We start from the raw sequence: 13436 nt of genomic DNA, 5'->3' as shown, positions 1-13436 counted from the left end.
TTTTCAATCCTATGCAAATTTATATACATGATCAACAGTCAATTATTTTTTTTTTTCAAATGGAAGCGCACCTTAGTATCTTGAAGTTTTTCAGAAAATTAAACGTCTCTCTGATTTTTATTCCTCACAGAACGTAAAAATTAAAATAATCCAGTCTCCTTTTTGAGTTTAATCTGCTTCCAAGCAGGAATCCCTTGGAATTCTTCGTTTGTCATTCCAAATAAATCCTAGAATTGAATGAGTTGATTAGGAATCATCCATATCGGTAGACGTACCATTGTACTGGAGAAGGAAAAAAAAGGATATAATAGAATCTTACTGAAAAGTCATCAGGTGATAGGTACAATTCTAGACGTGTCGGATCAACGCCTGGAGGCAAAGGTCTCTGTATTAATTCTGCAGGGGTATATGTGCTTTTTGTCAATTTTTTTAATTCCATTTGTATGCTCAATACTTCCCCTGGCTTATGACCATCCTGTGAAACGAATGAGAACATCGTTGATAGATCGATCGTAAGCTTTGAATTTTCGTAACTTTAAAACAAAACTCACCCTCATGTTCAATTCTGCGATATCGTCACGGATTTCCCATATCGGAAAGAGGTTTCTAAATTCTAATGGTTCGAGACCAGCCCAAACCAGGAATATGGGGAGATCATTTGAATGATGATTATTTGCTTGCCAGTACTGTATTGCTGTTCTCATCGCTGCCCTTCGTTCCGATTGCCATCTTACAGCTCCACTTCCAGTTTGATCATCTGCTCCACTGTCTGGCCACCACCCTTGCCATAGCCAAATCTCATTTTTGTTGTCCAACATGAATAATGCTGGTTGATTTACTTGATATAATTCACTTTGGAGAAACGGATATGGCGTTGCAATATCGGCACGATGAGCGCAAAGTAATTCTGTAGGTTTGAACTCCCCAGAAACACTTGATAAGTGAAAAAGTCTGGGAGTGTGTTCTATGCCATCGGTATTTTTTAAATGTAAATAGAGATCAGCATCTGTTCGATCAAAGGCTGAAAAAATATAACGGATACCAAATTTAATGAAACTTATTGTAAAATCATTACCATAATTGGAAATGCATGTGTAAGTACCGTCAAAAAATTCCTTCGGTTCCTCCTCCTCATATATTTCGATTAATTTAACTTCACAGTCCGCAATCAATCCCAACTCTTCTGGGCGAGTTGTCTTCAGTTTTTCCACAGCTGCCAAAACATTCTAAACATTTGAAATCAACAGTAATATAGTTATAACGAGAAAAACATGACTAGATATGTAACTTCATGAGCATCTTATGGCCAACCTTTTTAACATGGGAAGGCGCGACGCGTCCATGCCAGACGTAGAACTTTGCGGTAACTCGATCTAGTAAGACGAAAGAACAACGGCTTCTGAGGCTTTCCATATCACAGGGAACTTCGACTAGTGATGTTTCAGATTTTAGTGTACCTCGACCAATGTACAACCTGTATCTACCTTCTCTATCTTGGTCCATTCTATTTCCAAAATGGACAACCATTCCTCCAGAGAATAAATTAAGAAATGCAGGAGGTTCAAAACCTTGAACTACCTGAATCTGAAAGAGCGATGTCTACGTTTAAAGATGCATCCAAAAAACACCCAGTGATGAGGAAGACTTGAAGAAAAAAATCTCTGATACCTGAGACCCTTTTTCATGGTCCAGTTCAACAGTAAGCAATGCTGCTGTTCCTTGTTCGTTTGGAGATGCAGTTCGTCCCTGCCAAATGAAATAAGCGCAACGATCTCTACCAATTGCAGCATACTTGGAAGGCTGACCGCTAAGTTTATTGCCTGAAATACGAGATTTGCAGGTGACCTTTATGATCGAATGATATAAATTCTGCGTACATATTGCATTGATTATATTGATATTAAACATACATACCAGTTGTAGTAATTCTGTACATCCAGCGTACGATATAACTATCTCCAGAATGGAATTGGCCGATAGAGGATTTACCTAATAAGGTATGCGAGTACTCATCTATGTGCCATACAGTCGTGATAAGTGTATCAATCAAATGTTGTTTCCTAAACTAAATGAGAAAATTTTCAGTTTTTTCATTAGTTCAATCTCAAATGACAAAGTAACTCACTTCTTTGTCGAACCACTGTGTGCCACGTCCCAAGTGACTGCCTTCAAGTAATAAGTCAACTGGGGTCAAGTTTTGCTGAATTATTGGACCGACATCAAATGGTAGGACATTAACGCTCGCATCGACGAGCTCTTTTGAGTCGGTGTTCTTAGTTTGAATAACTTTTGTGAAATCAGGCCAGTCCAGAAATTTTTCTTTGAATAGAATAGGCTCCATGTGTTGAGTGACTTTCAATAGTAAACACCAATCTGGACGTGCAGAGGCTTTGTTTTCAGCAGACATAGAATTTTTACGTGCTCCTATTACAGATGCTGCTGTAAGCGGACACACTGTACATTCGGAATAATCGTAACCTTCCTTCCACAGTTCCTTAGCCATGTCGGAGGCAAGTTTTCGATTCAATAAATCAGCGAGTTTGCCATTCCAAATGTACATTTCACTCCCAAAGTCAAAAACTAAGATCTGTAAATAAAAAAGATTTTGCACTAATTGCATTATCTTCTAACAAATAATCACTGACATTTTTATTAGGAAATTACGTACCTTGATTGGATCTAGCATTTCCATTTTTGGTATTACACCCCAGAATTCTGTGAATGGAACCAATTCTTTATCAATCAGTTCGTAAACCATATTGGTCTTCATTACGACGGTTTCATAAAGTTCATCCTCATCTGGATGACCAGCTTCAGTAACTATTGACACAAACGTTGGAAAAATTATATCACTGCTATATTTTGTGATCTACTCATTTTTACCTTCGACTACTTCATCTTCAGTCCCAAGCAATTTCCAAAATTTTGCTGTATCTCTTTTGGAACATGTAGGTTTATCTTCGCTAACTGTAATCACTTGATTTGCCGTGCATCCGAGATCTTTATTTTGTTGAATACCTAATGCTATTTCCGCACTTCGAGTCCGTTCTATGATATTGCTATACTTTCCAACATAATTGTACACCTAAATTGAATTACCAAAATATTGTACATTCAATAATTTCGATTAAATTCTGTGTGTAGGGAAAAAGAAAAATATATGTACCTCTGTCGGAGTAACCAAAATGTAATTATCTCCACTGTTGATGCTGGATGCAATTGGTTCGACTAGTCTGACTTGTACATGTCTTCGTCCCTTGACCAGAATTAGCATTAATTTTTTGTACTTGGAGTCTTCTGCGGTTCTAGTTGTATTCTTTAATGTTATAGCATTAAAATCCTCTGTAGATGCCAACCCGGCCAGTGCTTCGACTGCTAGAGATGAGGATTTTGCCACTGGCAGAATATTTGCGATATAACAAACAATTGGCAAAAAAAACTACGTTGAAAATTCACTACCAATGAGTGGTTTACTCACACTTTTCAATGCTAAGATCCTTCATAATTCGCTCTGCAATGCCAGTTCTGATTTCGGTATATTCCGTACGGAGATCTGTACGTGCTGCAAGAACTCGTAACGGATTCTGAGATTTCAATCTTCGTCCACGAGTGGGGATTCTTCTTCTTTGTACCAGTCTAAGTAAAAAGGAATAGTTTAAAATTTAGCCTTATCACACGACCATTTGCATTCGAAAACTCACAGTCTTGACGTGCTAATCAGTATTTTAATACCTGTGTTCAACGATTAAAACGATTATACTAATGTGTTATTTCCTGACAATTAAAATACCATTTGGTTGGAGATCAAACAGGTCATACATTTAAGGATGAGAAAATTTCAGATGTAACTTCCACGGGCTTTAAAATTAGACTAATGATTAAATAAAAATCATAGGACATCGACAGTTAGTAAAATAGTAGTACGTAGTAGAAGTGTCAACTCTCATTTGTATGAATAGTCGTGAGAATTAATTCAGTTACGTTGGAAAAATAACAGTATCTCACAAGCACCCCACGGGCACTGACTCATGATGTAGAATATTTACTTATGAGCACAACTTGCCTTATCGAAGATTACAAAGACAGATTATGAGACGGAATTGAATTTGTGACGTGCAAGATTACTATCAATGACAAGAAGTGTGTACCAAGTAGAGTATAAGAAGAGCGAAAAAAGTTAATAGACTTTAATTAACATAATAGTCGACACGTGCAATATATGCCATCAGAGACATAGAACATGTTGCTCTCTACAAATTGGTTGCTGTGTTCAATTAGTGGTAATTATGATAAGCTAGTACTAGTATCAAATACACACACTATTTGTACAAGGTGAGATATAACACACCGTAAAGACGTAGATGCAATATCTATGCATAACATCTGAATCAAGGAAAAATTATCTTGAAGACAATAGCGGTTGATGCTGTAAACCACACAATGCTTGAATATACCTAAGTATAGAAAGTATCTATAGGAATGCTAATTTCTGTTTTTATAACGTTTGGCACCTGTCATTAGCTTAGGCAGCTTTCCCATATAATACTTGGGCCCACTACCAGATTCAGATTGATTACTGGCTGGAAATATTCACAGATGGGGATTAGTAACTCCTACCATTGAGAATAGTACCTATTTATTCTCAATGTTCTTACTATGCATCACACAATGGATAGGCGCCACTTAATTGAAACAGAGTTAGGTGAAAAAATTCCTATTTACAAATCCCCAATTTAAGTATGGATACATCATTTAAGGAAATACTTACAGTTCTGACCGCGATTTTATAACATCAAAGTCATTCTCGTTGAACTCTATATTCTCGTTGTCGCATCGTTCAGTAGAAACCCCACTGAAAAATGTGGCAAATGTCGAATCGTCTGTTCTAGGTATGGGTACAATGAGATCTATCTGTGGATGAGTCACTCCAGTTTTTCCAACTGTAAAATGAAAAAAATGTAACGTTGTAATGATTCATTAACAATAAAATAATCATAATTCATAATCACAAACCAATTTCAGTATCCACAACTCTACGCGAAAACAATGATTTTTTCACTGTAGTGAGAGAATGAGCCATGGTGAGTTTTCCGCTAGTTGGTTCTGTACAATCTAAAACATGAAACCTCAGTTTTAACTGATACTTTTTTCCAAGTATTTCATTAGTGTGGATTGTACAAAGTTATAAGGAAATCACCTCTTTCAACTCTGAAACGTTCAGCTCGAGGTACTCTTTTGCTTTTACTCGATTCGTTTCCAATTGCTTTGATAAGAGGTGATGATGCTGCAGAATGAAAGCCCTCAGACTGATCAACTTTCATTTTGCCATATGTTGAATATTGAACAGCATCTGGCGTAGCGACTCTTCTTCTCCATTCTTCAGCAGCAGTTTCCAATTTTTCAAGACGTTCAGCTAATTTTCCTTGTTTATTGTTAGTAGTAACAGTGTCTGATTTAGGCAGACAATTACCATCTGTGGAGTCCTACAAGTCAGAAATATTGATTTGAATAAACAATGAATTTTCAAAATTCAACAGGTTTTCTTTGTTACTATTAACATACATTTTCGTTGCAAATTTGAGCAACAGGGTAAAGATCAGGTTCGCAAGGCAATTGATGTTTCCATTTGGTAGTCCCATTTTGCTCAAGGGCTGCAAGTCGATTCGCTATACTTCTGCTACGAATTTCCATGGAGTCCACCTCTTGAACCAATCGACTCATAGTAAGGCTTGTATCTGTCAATAAAATCTCAGTACCCAAGTCAGCCTTCAATTTCCCACCTAATTTCTTACGATCTACTTTTCTGGAATCAACTGTTCGGACGTCTTGCCTGAAAAGTCATACAATTTTTCCAGTGAATATTCGTTATTGATAATTTTCGGATATCAGAAAAAAAAACTCACTCAATGAATTTTTCGCGAGAACGCGGATGAGCAATTACAGGCAATGCGGTACTCAATTTTTCATCCACAATTGATTTAATTTTTGGTTCCGGAATGCATGAAACTTCATTCGTCGTAACATGACTTTTTTTTCTCAAGTATTTATGGATGACCTGTTTGTTAAGTCGCTCACTTTTTCTCACCATTTTTTCATTTTGATTCATATTTTTGGTGGATTTCCTTGATACATGTTCCTTGAATTGATAATTATCTTCTTTTAGTGGTGACTTAATGCGTGAGCTTGAAGTATTCCTATCAACATTATCTATAATTTTAGAGGAAGACTCAACTACTGGCTTCCAGCGAGAATTGGATTTTACTCTAAAGGATGAGACAAGCTCAAAACGCTTGGGTTCTACACTGAGTATGGAGTCCTCTTTTAATTCTTGTACTTGAAGTGTGGAACTTTCATAATCCGATTTTTTCTGTGTCTGCTCTTCATGGTGAGTCTCGGTACTCAAATCAGATGTTTCAAGAATTGTTTGATCTGTAACAGGCACCGATATAATGTATATACCTACTTGATACGTCATGCTATGTTATGTTAATTTATTTAATCTATTTTCTCATTGACTGATGGTAGAAAGAATGGATATACCAAGTATGGACAATATGGATTGAACAATAAATCATTTATGTATCAATCTATCAGAGTAACTCACCCGTTCGAGCAAACATTGAGTGACGGTTGTTATGCGGTGATAATGGTTTTTGATAGGCTGCTTCCAATTCTTCTGATGTTACAGGCTGGGTTCTAGAGCGTGATGCCAACCAGTTTTTTCGACCTACTTTATTACTATTGTATAGCATATTTTTCAATTTAATGGCCTGTTCTGTTGCAATTTTTTCATTGAATAGCTTAACTCGTTCAACAAGAGTCAATTTTGAGGGATCAAATTCCTCTTCTACATCTTTTGAAGATTCTGAGCTGTCTGTTTTTGTTTGGCAAGCATTACTAGCACGTGAAAGCTTTCGATCGCTTATCTCATCGTTTGTCAAAGGCTTTATACTAGAACGTTTTGGAGATCCTTGTTTTTCTGGTAGTCTCAAACGATCGGTAGTCCGCAAAATTCTTTGAGAAGCAGATCGAACAGGTTTTTTCTTCAAAGGTGAACGAGAATTTTCTTCAATTATTTTTGTACGTGGGCCTGTTCGAAGTTCACTTTTAGTTCGCAGTAGCAAGTTTTGCTCTCTGATATCAGATTTTCTAGATATTCCTGTTTCGTCACGGCTTAGATTCATCGATCTATCTACTCTTGCGGTGCTAGTGGAAGACTTTGATTTGCCTGCGGATGTGTTTGCTGAAAGTGCTTCAGCATTTTTTTTCCTCTTTGATGGTCGTGTCAATGGCTGTATGGTATCCTCTTTTTTACCAGACATTGTAACAAGTAAATTCAAATTGATTCCAGTGTTAACTGAGCATCTTAAGCATTATAGACAGTTTTGATCTGGACCTAGCACTCAGGTCCTGGTTGAAGCCAAATTTAGAAGTCACGAATGTCAAATTTCTATTCCATGCATCGATGACTTTTCATCCAATATGGTATAGATTTTCAATCTCTTCCTCTTCTTCGTCTTAAAATATAAAATTTCAAAAACTTTATTGCATTTAGACTGAATCTGAAAACCTTTGTTTTTTAAAAATAGCTTACCATTTAATACAGAATTGAAAGAACAGCATTAAACAGATCAAGGGCAGGGTTGGGCATGCTACTTTTAGGGCGCATTTTGAAATAGGTCTATAGAATGAAATCCCATGATACCGTAGCACTGTCAAAGGGGAACTTGGGAGTACAGCAAGCACCCATTCTCTCAAATATGGCATGTAGTGTGACAGAATCATCATAATACCTGAGCATACTGTTATCACGTTTGTCTTCAGATGTACAATTAGGTTTTTTGTGGAAAAAAGGAATCACATTGTATTGCCATAAGTTTTTCGCTACCGAATCATGCAACTAACAGGCAACAGAATATCAAACATACAGTGCAATATCACTTGGGACTTGCCTGTTGTAAATAGTTGATTGAAGAGACTTCTCAAAACACTTCAGAGGCAATTAAATGGTCAACTCTCTATATTACTGTCCAATACGATCTCACTCAGATCTATTGGTTGCTAATTGATGGGCTGTTTTTTCAAATGCATGTACTTGGATTAGAATATTACTGTCAATAACATTTATCATATTATGTTTTCATCGATCACTATTGGATCCATTCATTTTCTTCCTACAACAGAGCTCGTACTGCGAAATTTAAAGCTGAGTCCCTTCCACACAAAACAAACAAAGATTGGGCTGTGCTAATTTCAAACATAGAGATTACTTTGTGAAGAACAAACAAATACTCAGCATACAGATTAGTAGCCTACCAATGGTCAGAAGCAATAAATAGGCAAACCAAAGCAGCCAACACTCATGAGCATGGGTTTTTAAGTATGCAAGAAGCAGACGTTGAAATAAAACTGGAAGAGAAATAATGATAATAAAAGTCACGTAGCAAGCATTTTTTTGGTTTATACATAAAGATGCTAGCAGCTCATGAAGTAGATATTTTAGGGTAATTCAAAAGATGCTCACAAACTGGATGGAATATGACAACATTCAATAAATACGTACAATCAATTGTACATTCATCATTCTGCCTTCATCAAGATATTGAAATTAAAATATGGAAATGATAATAATTGTCGTCATTTTCACAAAGAATTTGTAGCATGATTTTTATTTTTAAAAAACTGAGAGTTACAGATCATATAAATTTCGTAATACTATAATTCTTGTCATCCGATAATTTATGTAAAATAAATAATTGTAACACGAAAACAAACATATTAACTGCGTTAAAAATAAGGATATGCAATTAGCAATATCCAATTGAACATCCATCATAAATAGGACAGATTTCTCAGTGATACTCCAATCACCGAAGAAACTGGATAGTCTGCCAACATTCTCTGGATACATTTTACATTTTTTACAGTCTGCTTTCGAAGTTCATTCATCAACATGGTAGAAATATTCAATGCAAATCCGATTCTTTCTCTGCATCGCCATTCAAGATCTGCAATACGTGGTGATTAAAATTCTCTCAACACTTGAAAGAACTCAATTAAATGAACTTTATTAGTGAAAAGTATTCCGTGGATTTGAATGAATTATTTTTTTACCAGTGATAAAAAAATAAAAAAATTAATATACCAGAGTTGAGGTGAATTACAAACAGGCAGTTCACAGTTTCTCAATAATTTATGTGAATAGTAATCGGAGTTACGTACCTATCAGGTATTTTTAACGCTGTTGTAGTTACATCACATAAACAGTCTCTGCATTGAGGATTAACAAATTCTTGGGATAATCCCGATATCCCTTTAGAAATAAATATGCAGCTTCCAAATTTCTCTTGTGAAGTATCATCATTAAAACAAACAGACTCCAATGATCTTTGCTTGGTGAGTATACTTAGCAACTCACTCTCACTGTCAGATGTATATACATTTTCAACCGATTGTGCTCGTTTTCTAAAAAACAAATCCTTTGGATGCGGGTGTTTAGTATGCCTGATATTATTGGATCCATCTCTATCACATTCGAAGTATGGTTTGAATAAATTGTCTTGTTTCAAAATTGGTCGCACGTTATCACGATCTGTGAAATCCTTGGGTAAAGATTGCGTAAGGCAATTTCTAAGCATAGATAATTTTTTTGGAGAGAGCATAGCGGCAGTTTTGTAGTTCGGGTTGTCCTCTGAATGTTTTTGCAAACATTTCAGGATCGTTTTCTTTGGTCTTTCGTCAGATTCCTCAGATTCAAGGCTTGACTTCTTTTTGAGGATAGGTCGTGGCTCGAGACAAACAGATTCAAACAATAGGGAATCTTCTCTACTGTGCTTCTTTTTTAGAATCGGTCTTACTTCAGATATATCGACAAGTTCTGACCCTCCGACTGCTGTTTTTGGTATAAATGGTACAATGTTAACATGGAGTCCAGTGCTAGTCTCACTGATATTGCTCCACGACTTTCTTTTCAAGATTCCCTGAGGTTCGGTTGACCCGAGACTGTGACACTCACGATCAGTTTCTCTACACACATTGTGTTTCAAAATAGATATTGGATAAAGATCTGGACTTTGAGCGCGTCTAACCATCTCATCCAAAGAGGATCTTCGTTGATGTTTTAATATGGGCTTAAATTCGGAACAATTAGTTTTGGCTAGAGATACGTCAGGAGAACAACTCCGACGACGTATTATTTGGCTTTCATCCAAGCTACTACGTTTCTTTAAAATTCCATGTCTTTTTGATGATAAATCTACGACGGAGGGAGAGAAGGTCACAGGCACTGGGTGAGAGAGATGAGAGGTGTGAGAAGCCATCTCGGTCTGATTTTGATCTGATGTTTTGTGCTTCAAAATGGAAGATGTAGGTTGTTGGCGAGTCTTTGAATTGACATCCGAGCTATTATCGTTTTGTTTTTTCAATATTGAACATTTATTAAGCGACACTTGCGGCACGTGGACGTATACTGCTGTACGTTCGAGTTTCCCAAGTAGAGCGTGGGTTGACACCGAAGGTATACAAGAAGACAAAGTCTGTGGTAAGACGGAATGCAGTCTTAAGATTGAAGGCGGACTGGCAGTGGAACTCCATCGCTCTGTTCGTTCCATACTTCTCTTGTCAATAAAATCTCAGCATCTACTCCTCATAAAACTTCTCAGTTGTCAGGCACACCACTACTGTAAACATCCAAATAATTTTTTTTCTGAATAATTGTCTTCTAGGACAACCTGTATCCATGTATATCTACAGAGATCATAAGACATTAATCATGTGTCTAAAATTACTACAAAACAAAGAGAAATATTCCAGTAAAATTATTTACTTATTTGGACGTAGTTACATTTCATGCATACAATTACAATGAACTTCCATAGCTAATATACGCCGTGTGTCATGAGTGTGCCTAGGTTTTTTACCATAATTTTTGTGTACTTACGTAAAACTAATGACTATTGTACAAACTTGCATTGATAAATCTGTAGAGCAACAGAAAGATTGTACGCCTTCAACATTTGAGCGTTGATCATAAATGTGCTGGTAATAAAATAAATTTTAGGTAAAAAATCTGCAAGGGATGTTAATTGTAATAACAAAAGAGCAGAAAAGTAATCAGTACCTGAAAATAGATAAGCGTGGAACTGGATTAGGGTATATAGTAAAACAGAAAATGTTGGACTCCCAGCAAGTACAATACAGGTGAGAAAAGAGTTTTGTGTCACGTATTGTTCGTTCTGGCAATTAGGAGATGCTGTTCTCTTTCGAAGAGAGCTGCATGTGTGTTTTAAAGTTATTAATGACCAAACGATTGCCAAGCTTATGATAAGTAAGCGATCGATGGATTATATTAAGACAATTGAAATAATAAAATGTGCGAGCTTCGGTGGGGTAACCCATTGTGATTGGTTTTGTTTCCAGGCTACGACAACATATGTACAAAAACATGTGAAAAAGTCAACAGGGATTGTTAGAATAGAAACTACTATAATGACAGGATTATCTTAACACCCCCATGATTAATATCTTTGCATCAGCCGACATTATCTGTATTTACATCAGGACAAAGCTGGATCGATGGAAGTACTTGCACTATTTGTGACACAGGTACAATACTCATATCATGATTTGAATAAAATGGAATGAATACCTGGAACTAGCAATGACTAATTCAAGTACATGTATCTTTTCAAATAAGCTAACCATTGTATGTGAGTTATTAATATCACAAATCTTAGATTATTTATCGATAGAATTATCCCCTGAAGCCTTCTGATGACTCATTGAAGTACTATACATATCATGGGAATCTTTACTTTCAGCAGAATAATTTAAAGAAATAACGTTCAATCTAAATTCTCTAGCGCATCATGGGATATTTTGTTGTGTTCTAGTAGGATAAAATTTTCGTTCTTTATCGTCAGATCAAATTAATATTAAGTACCATGCCTGAGTTTGAAAAACCTTCTGCTGTATCAAAATATCGAGTCTCTTAAAGTTTGAATGATCTATTATTACACGTTTACCCTAGTTTCTTTTTATATGCTCTCTAGTGATTGTGAGCACTTACCTATTTTACAGCAAACAAAACTTCTCTTTCAAGCTTTGGTAATATTAAGCATTTGTAGTTGATTGTCTTGTTTCACTATAATGCTGTAAACAAATAAACTTAAATTAATCATGTAGCATTTACAAAGAAAAAGGAAATTGCACTCATGTACTGGGAGACTCAATTGAGGAATGATCTGCAAATAGATTGTATGGATTTTGTGTAAACCTATTAATAAAATTTGTCGTGATCTGCAATAACTGGAGGAGCAAAATAAATAAATCATAAAAAAAAACTGAACTCCGAATCAGGAAATATAGTGGTTCCTGTCTGTTCTTTGTTTTAGGTGGGGCTTATGGTAGAATGAAAAGATAGTCATCTATCCCAAGGCCAAACAGTAAAACTGAGAATCCTTTCGTTTTCTACAGAATACTTTATTTGGTCTGCATAGATTCGCTTACTGACATTCATTATTAAATCCAGTCATGTATACTTTTTGGGTCAGAAAAATGTCCTTACGTGTCAGGTGAAGGTAGAGCTGAAAAAGGCTCGGAGCCATGGCAGATATAAGGAAAACCGAGATGGAGATAGTGATAAGCAAACAAGAAGGAAATGTCACAATGACATGTTAGGCCAAAATATTCTCTACCATGTTGTTGTATTTTGACAGATTTGTTATGCAGATTTTATTACCATTTTGATAACTTCGGGAAATAAAAGATCTCAGGGAATGACATATTGTATTATAGAAACAAAAGGAAAAACCCAGATTGCAGGGATGACATAGGCGACCGGGCACGTAAAGGTTACGGTCTACGAAATGTGTGGCTAATAAATTGGCATAAAAGACATTATTTCACGTCTTGAATGGTCTAGTAGAAGCTGTTCATTTTGAGTGACTGTGACTGGGGATGAAAACCACTTAAACTGCGGGAAATTCGGAGCACGGTTTGAATGTCCCCATCGTCTGTGACTGACAAAATAGCCATTGATAATTATTATCGAGCAAACGCAAATCTACTAACCAATACGGGAGTCTTATCAGTCGACATCAAACCCTGAATAGTAACAATAAATTAGAGAAAACGTCAGTTTTACGTGATATTAATTCAGGGAACACTTACCTATTATTGTCCAACCAACTACAAGTAAAATTCTCAATTTGCGTGATATCTCAACCAGGCAATAACATACCACTGATAAGCCATTGACAAAGAAGAATAATTTACACGACATACGAAGCATACGCCTTGCTCCAATACCGAGCACCTCGAGAAGCCGAACTCTGCACTCTGCTCCCAACAGAGAGCGTTGTGGCTCGAAAACCGCAAGTGCGCAAATTTGATAAATTCAAAACGATTCAAATAAGGTCCCCACAGAATCGCAATAT

General features: G+C 36.3%; 1 protein-coding gene across 2 annotated transcripts; it reads right to left on the bottom strand.

Annotated features, from left to right (window-relative positions):
- Nucleotides 1–71: 71 nt before the first annotated feature.
- On the bottom strand, nt 72–13323 carry LOC105691765 (supervillin-like). 2 transcript variants are annotated; one of them, XM_012410460.3, is made up of 20 exons: nt 13171–13323; nt 12068–12150; nt 6605–7517; nt 5904–6429; nt 5563–5830; nt 5198–5483; nt 5014–5112; nt 4769–4940; nt 3479–3636; nt 3167–3396; nt 2884–3085; nt 2669–2820; nt 2126–2587; nt 1915–2065; nt 1669–1820; nt 1312–1584; nt 1103–1226; nt 552–1021; nt 320–475; nt 72–227 (listed from the first exon to the last, which is right to left on the bottom strand). In XM_012410460.3, the coding sequence occupies exons 3-20, from the start codon at nt 7320–7322 to the stop codon at nt 141–143; spliced, it is 4686 nt and encodes a 1561-aa protein (XP_012265883.2). In that variant the 5' UTR covers nt 7323–7517; nt 12068–12150; nt 13171–13323; the 3' UTR covers nt 72–140. The 2 variants fall into 2 exon arrangements, with proteins under 2 accessions (XP_012265883.2, XP_012265886.2); XM_012410463.3 differs by having other exon boundaries at nt 3167–3372.
- Between the last annotated feature and the right edge of the window lie 113 nt (nt 13324–13436).

Source organism: Athalia rosae, chromosome 6, assembly GCF_917208135.1.
Source record: "Athalia rosae chromosome 6, iyAthRosa1.1, whole genome shotgun sequence".
In the NCBI taxonomy this organism is placed as follows: domain Eukaryota; kingdom Metazoa; phylum Arthropoda; class Insecta; order Hymenoptera; family Athaliidae; genus Athalia; species Athalia rosae.
The sequence above is the reverse complement of the archived record's forward strand: the minus strand, read 5'-3'. Positions and strand labels throughout refer to the sequence as shown.

Coding starts and splice junctions, on each gene's coding strand:
- LOC105691765 (XM_012410460.3), bottom strand. CDS start 7,322: ATGTCTGGTAAAAAAGAGGATACCATACAGCCATTGACACGACCATCA. Junction 1,227..1,311: donor CGCCTTCCCATGTTAAAAAG/GTTGGCCATAAG, acceptor TCAAATGTTTAG/AATGTTTTGGCAGCTGTGGA. Junction 476..551: donor TCGCAGAATTGAACATGAGG/GTGAGTTTTGTT, acceptor TTCGTTTCACAG/GATGGTCATAAGCCAGGGGA.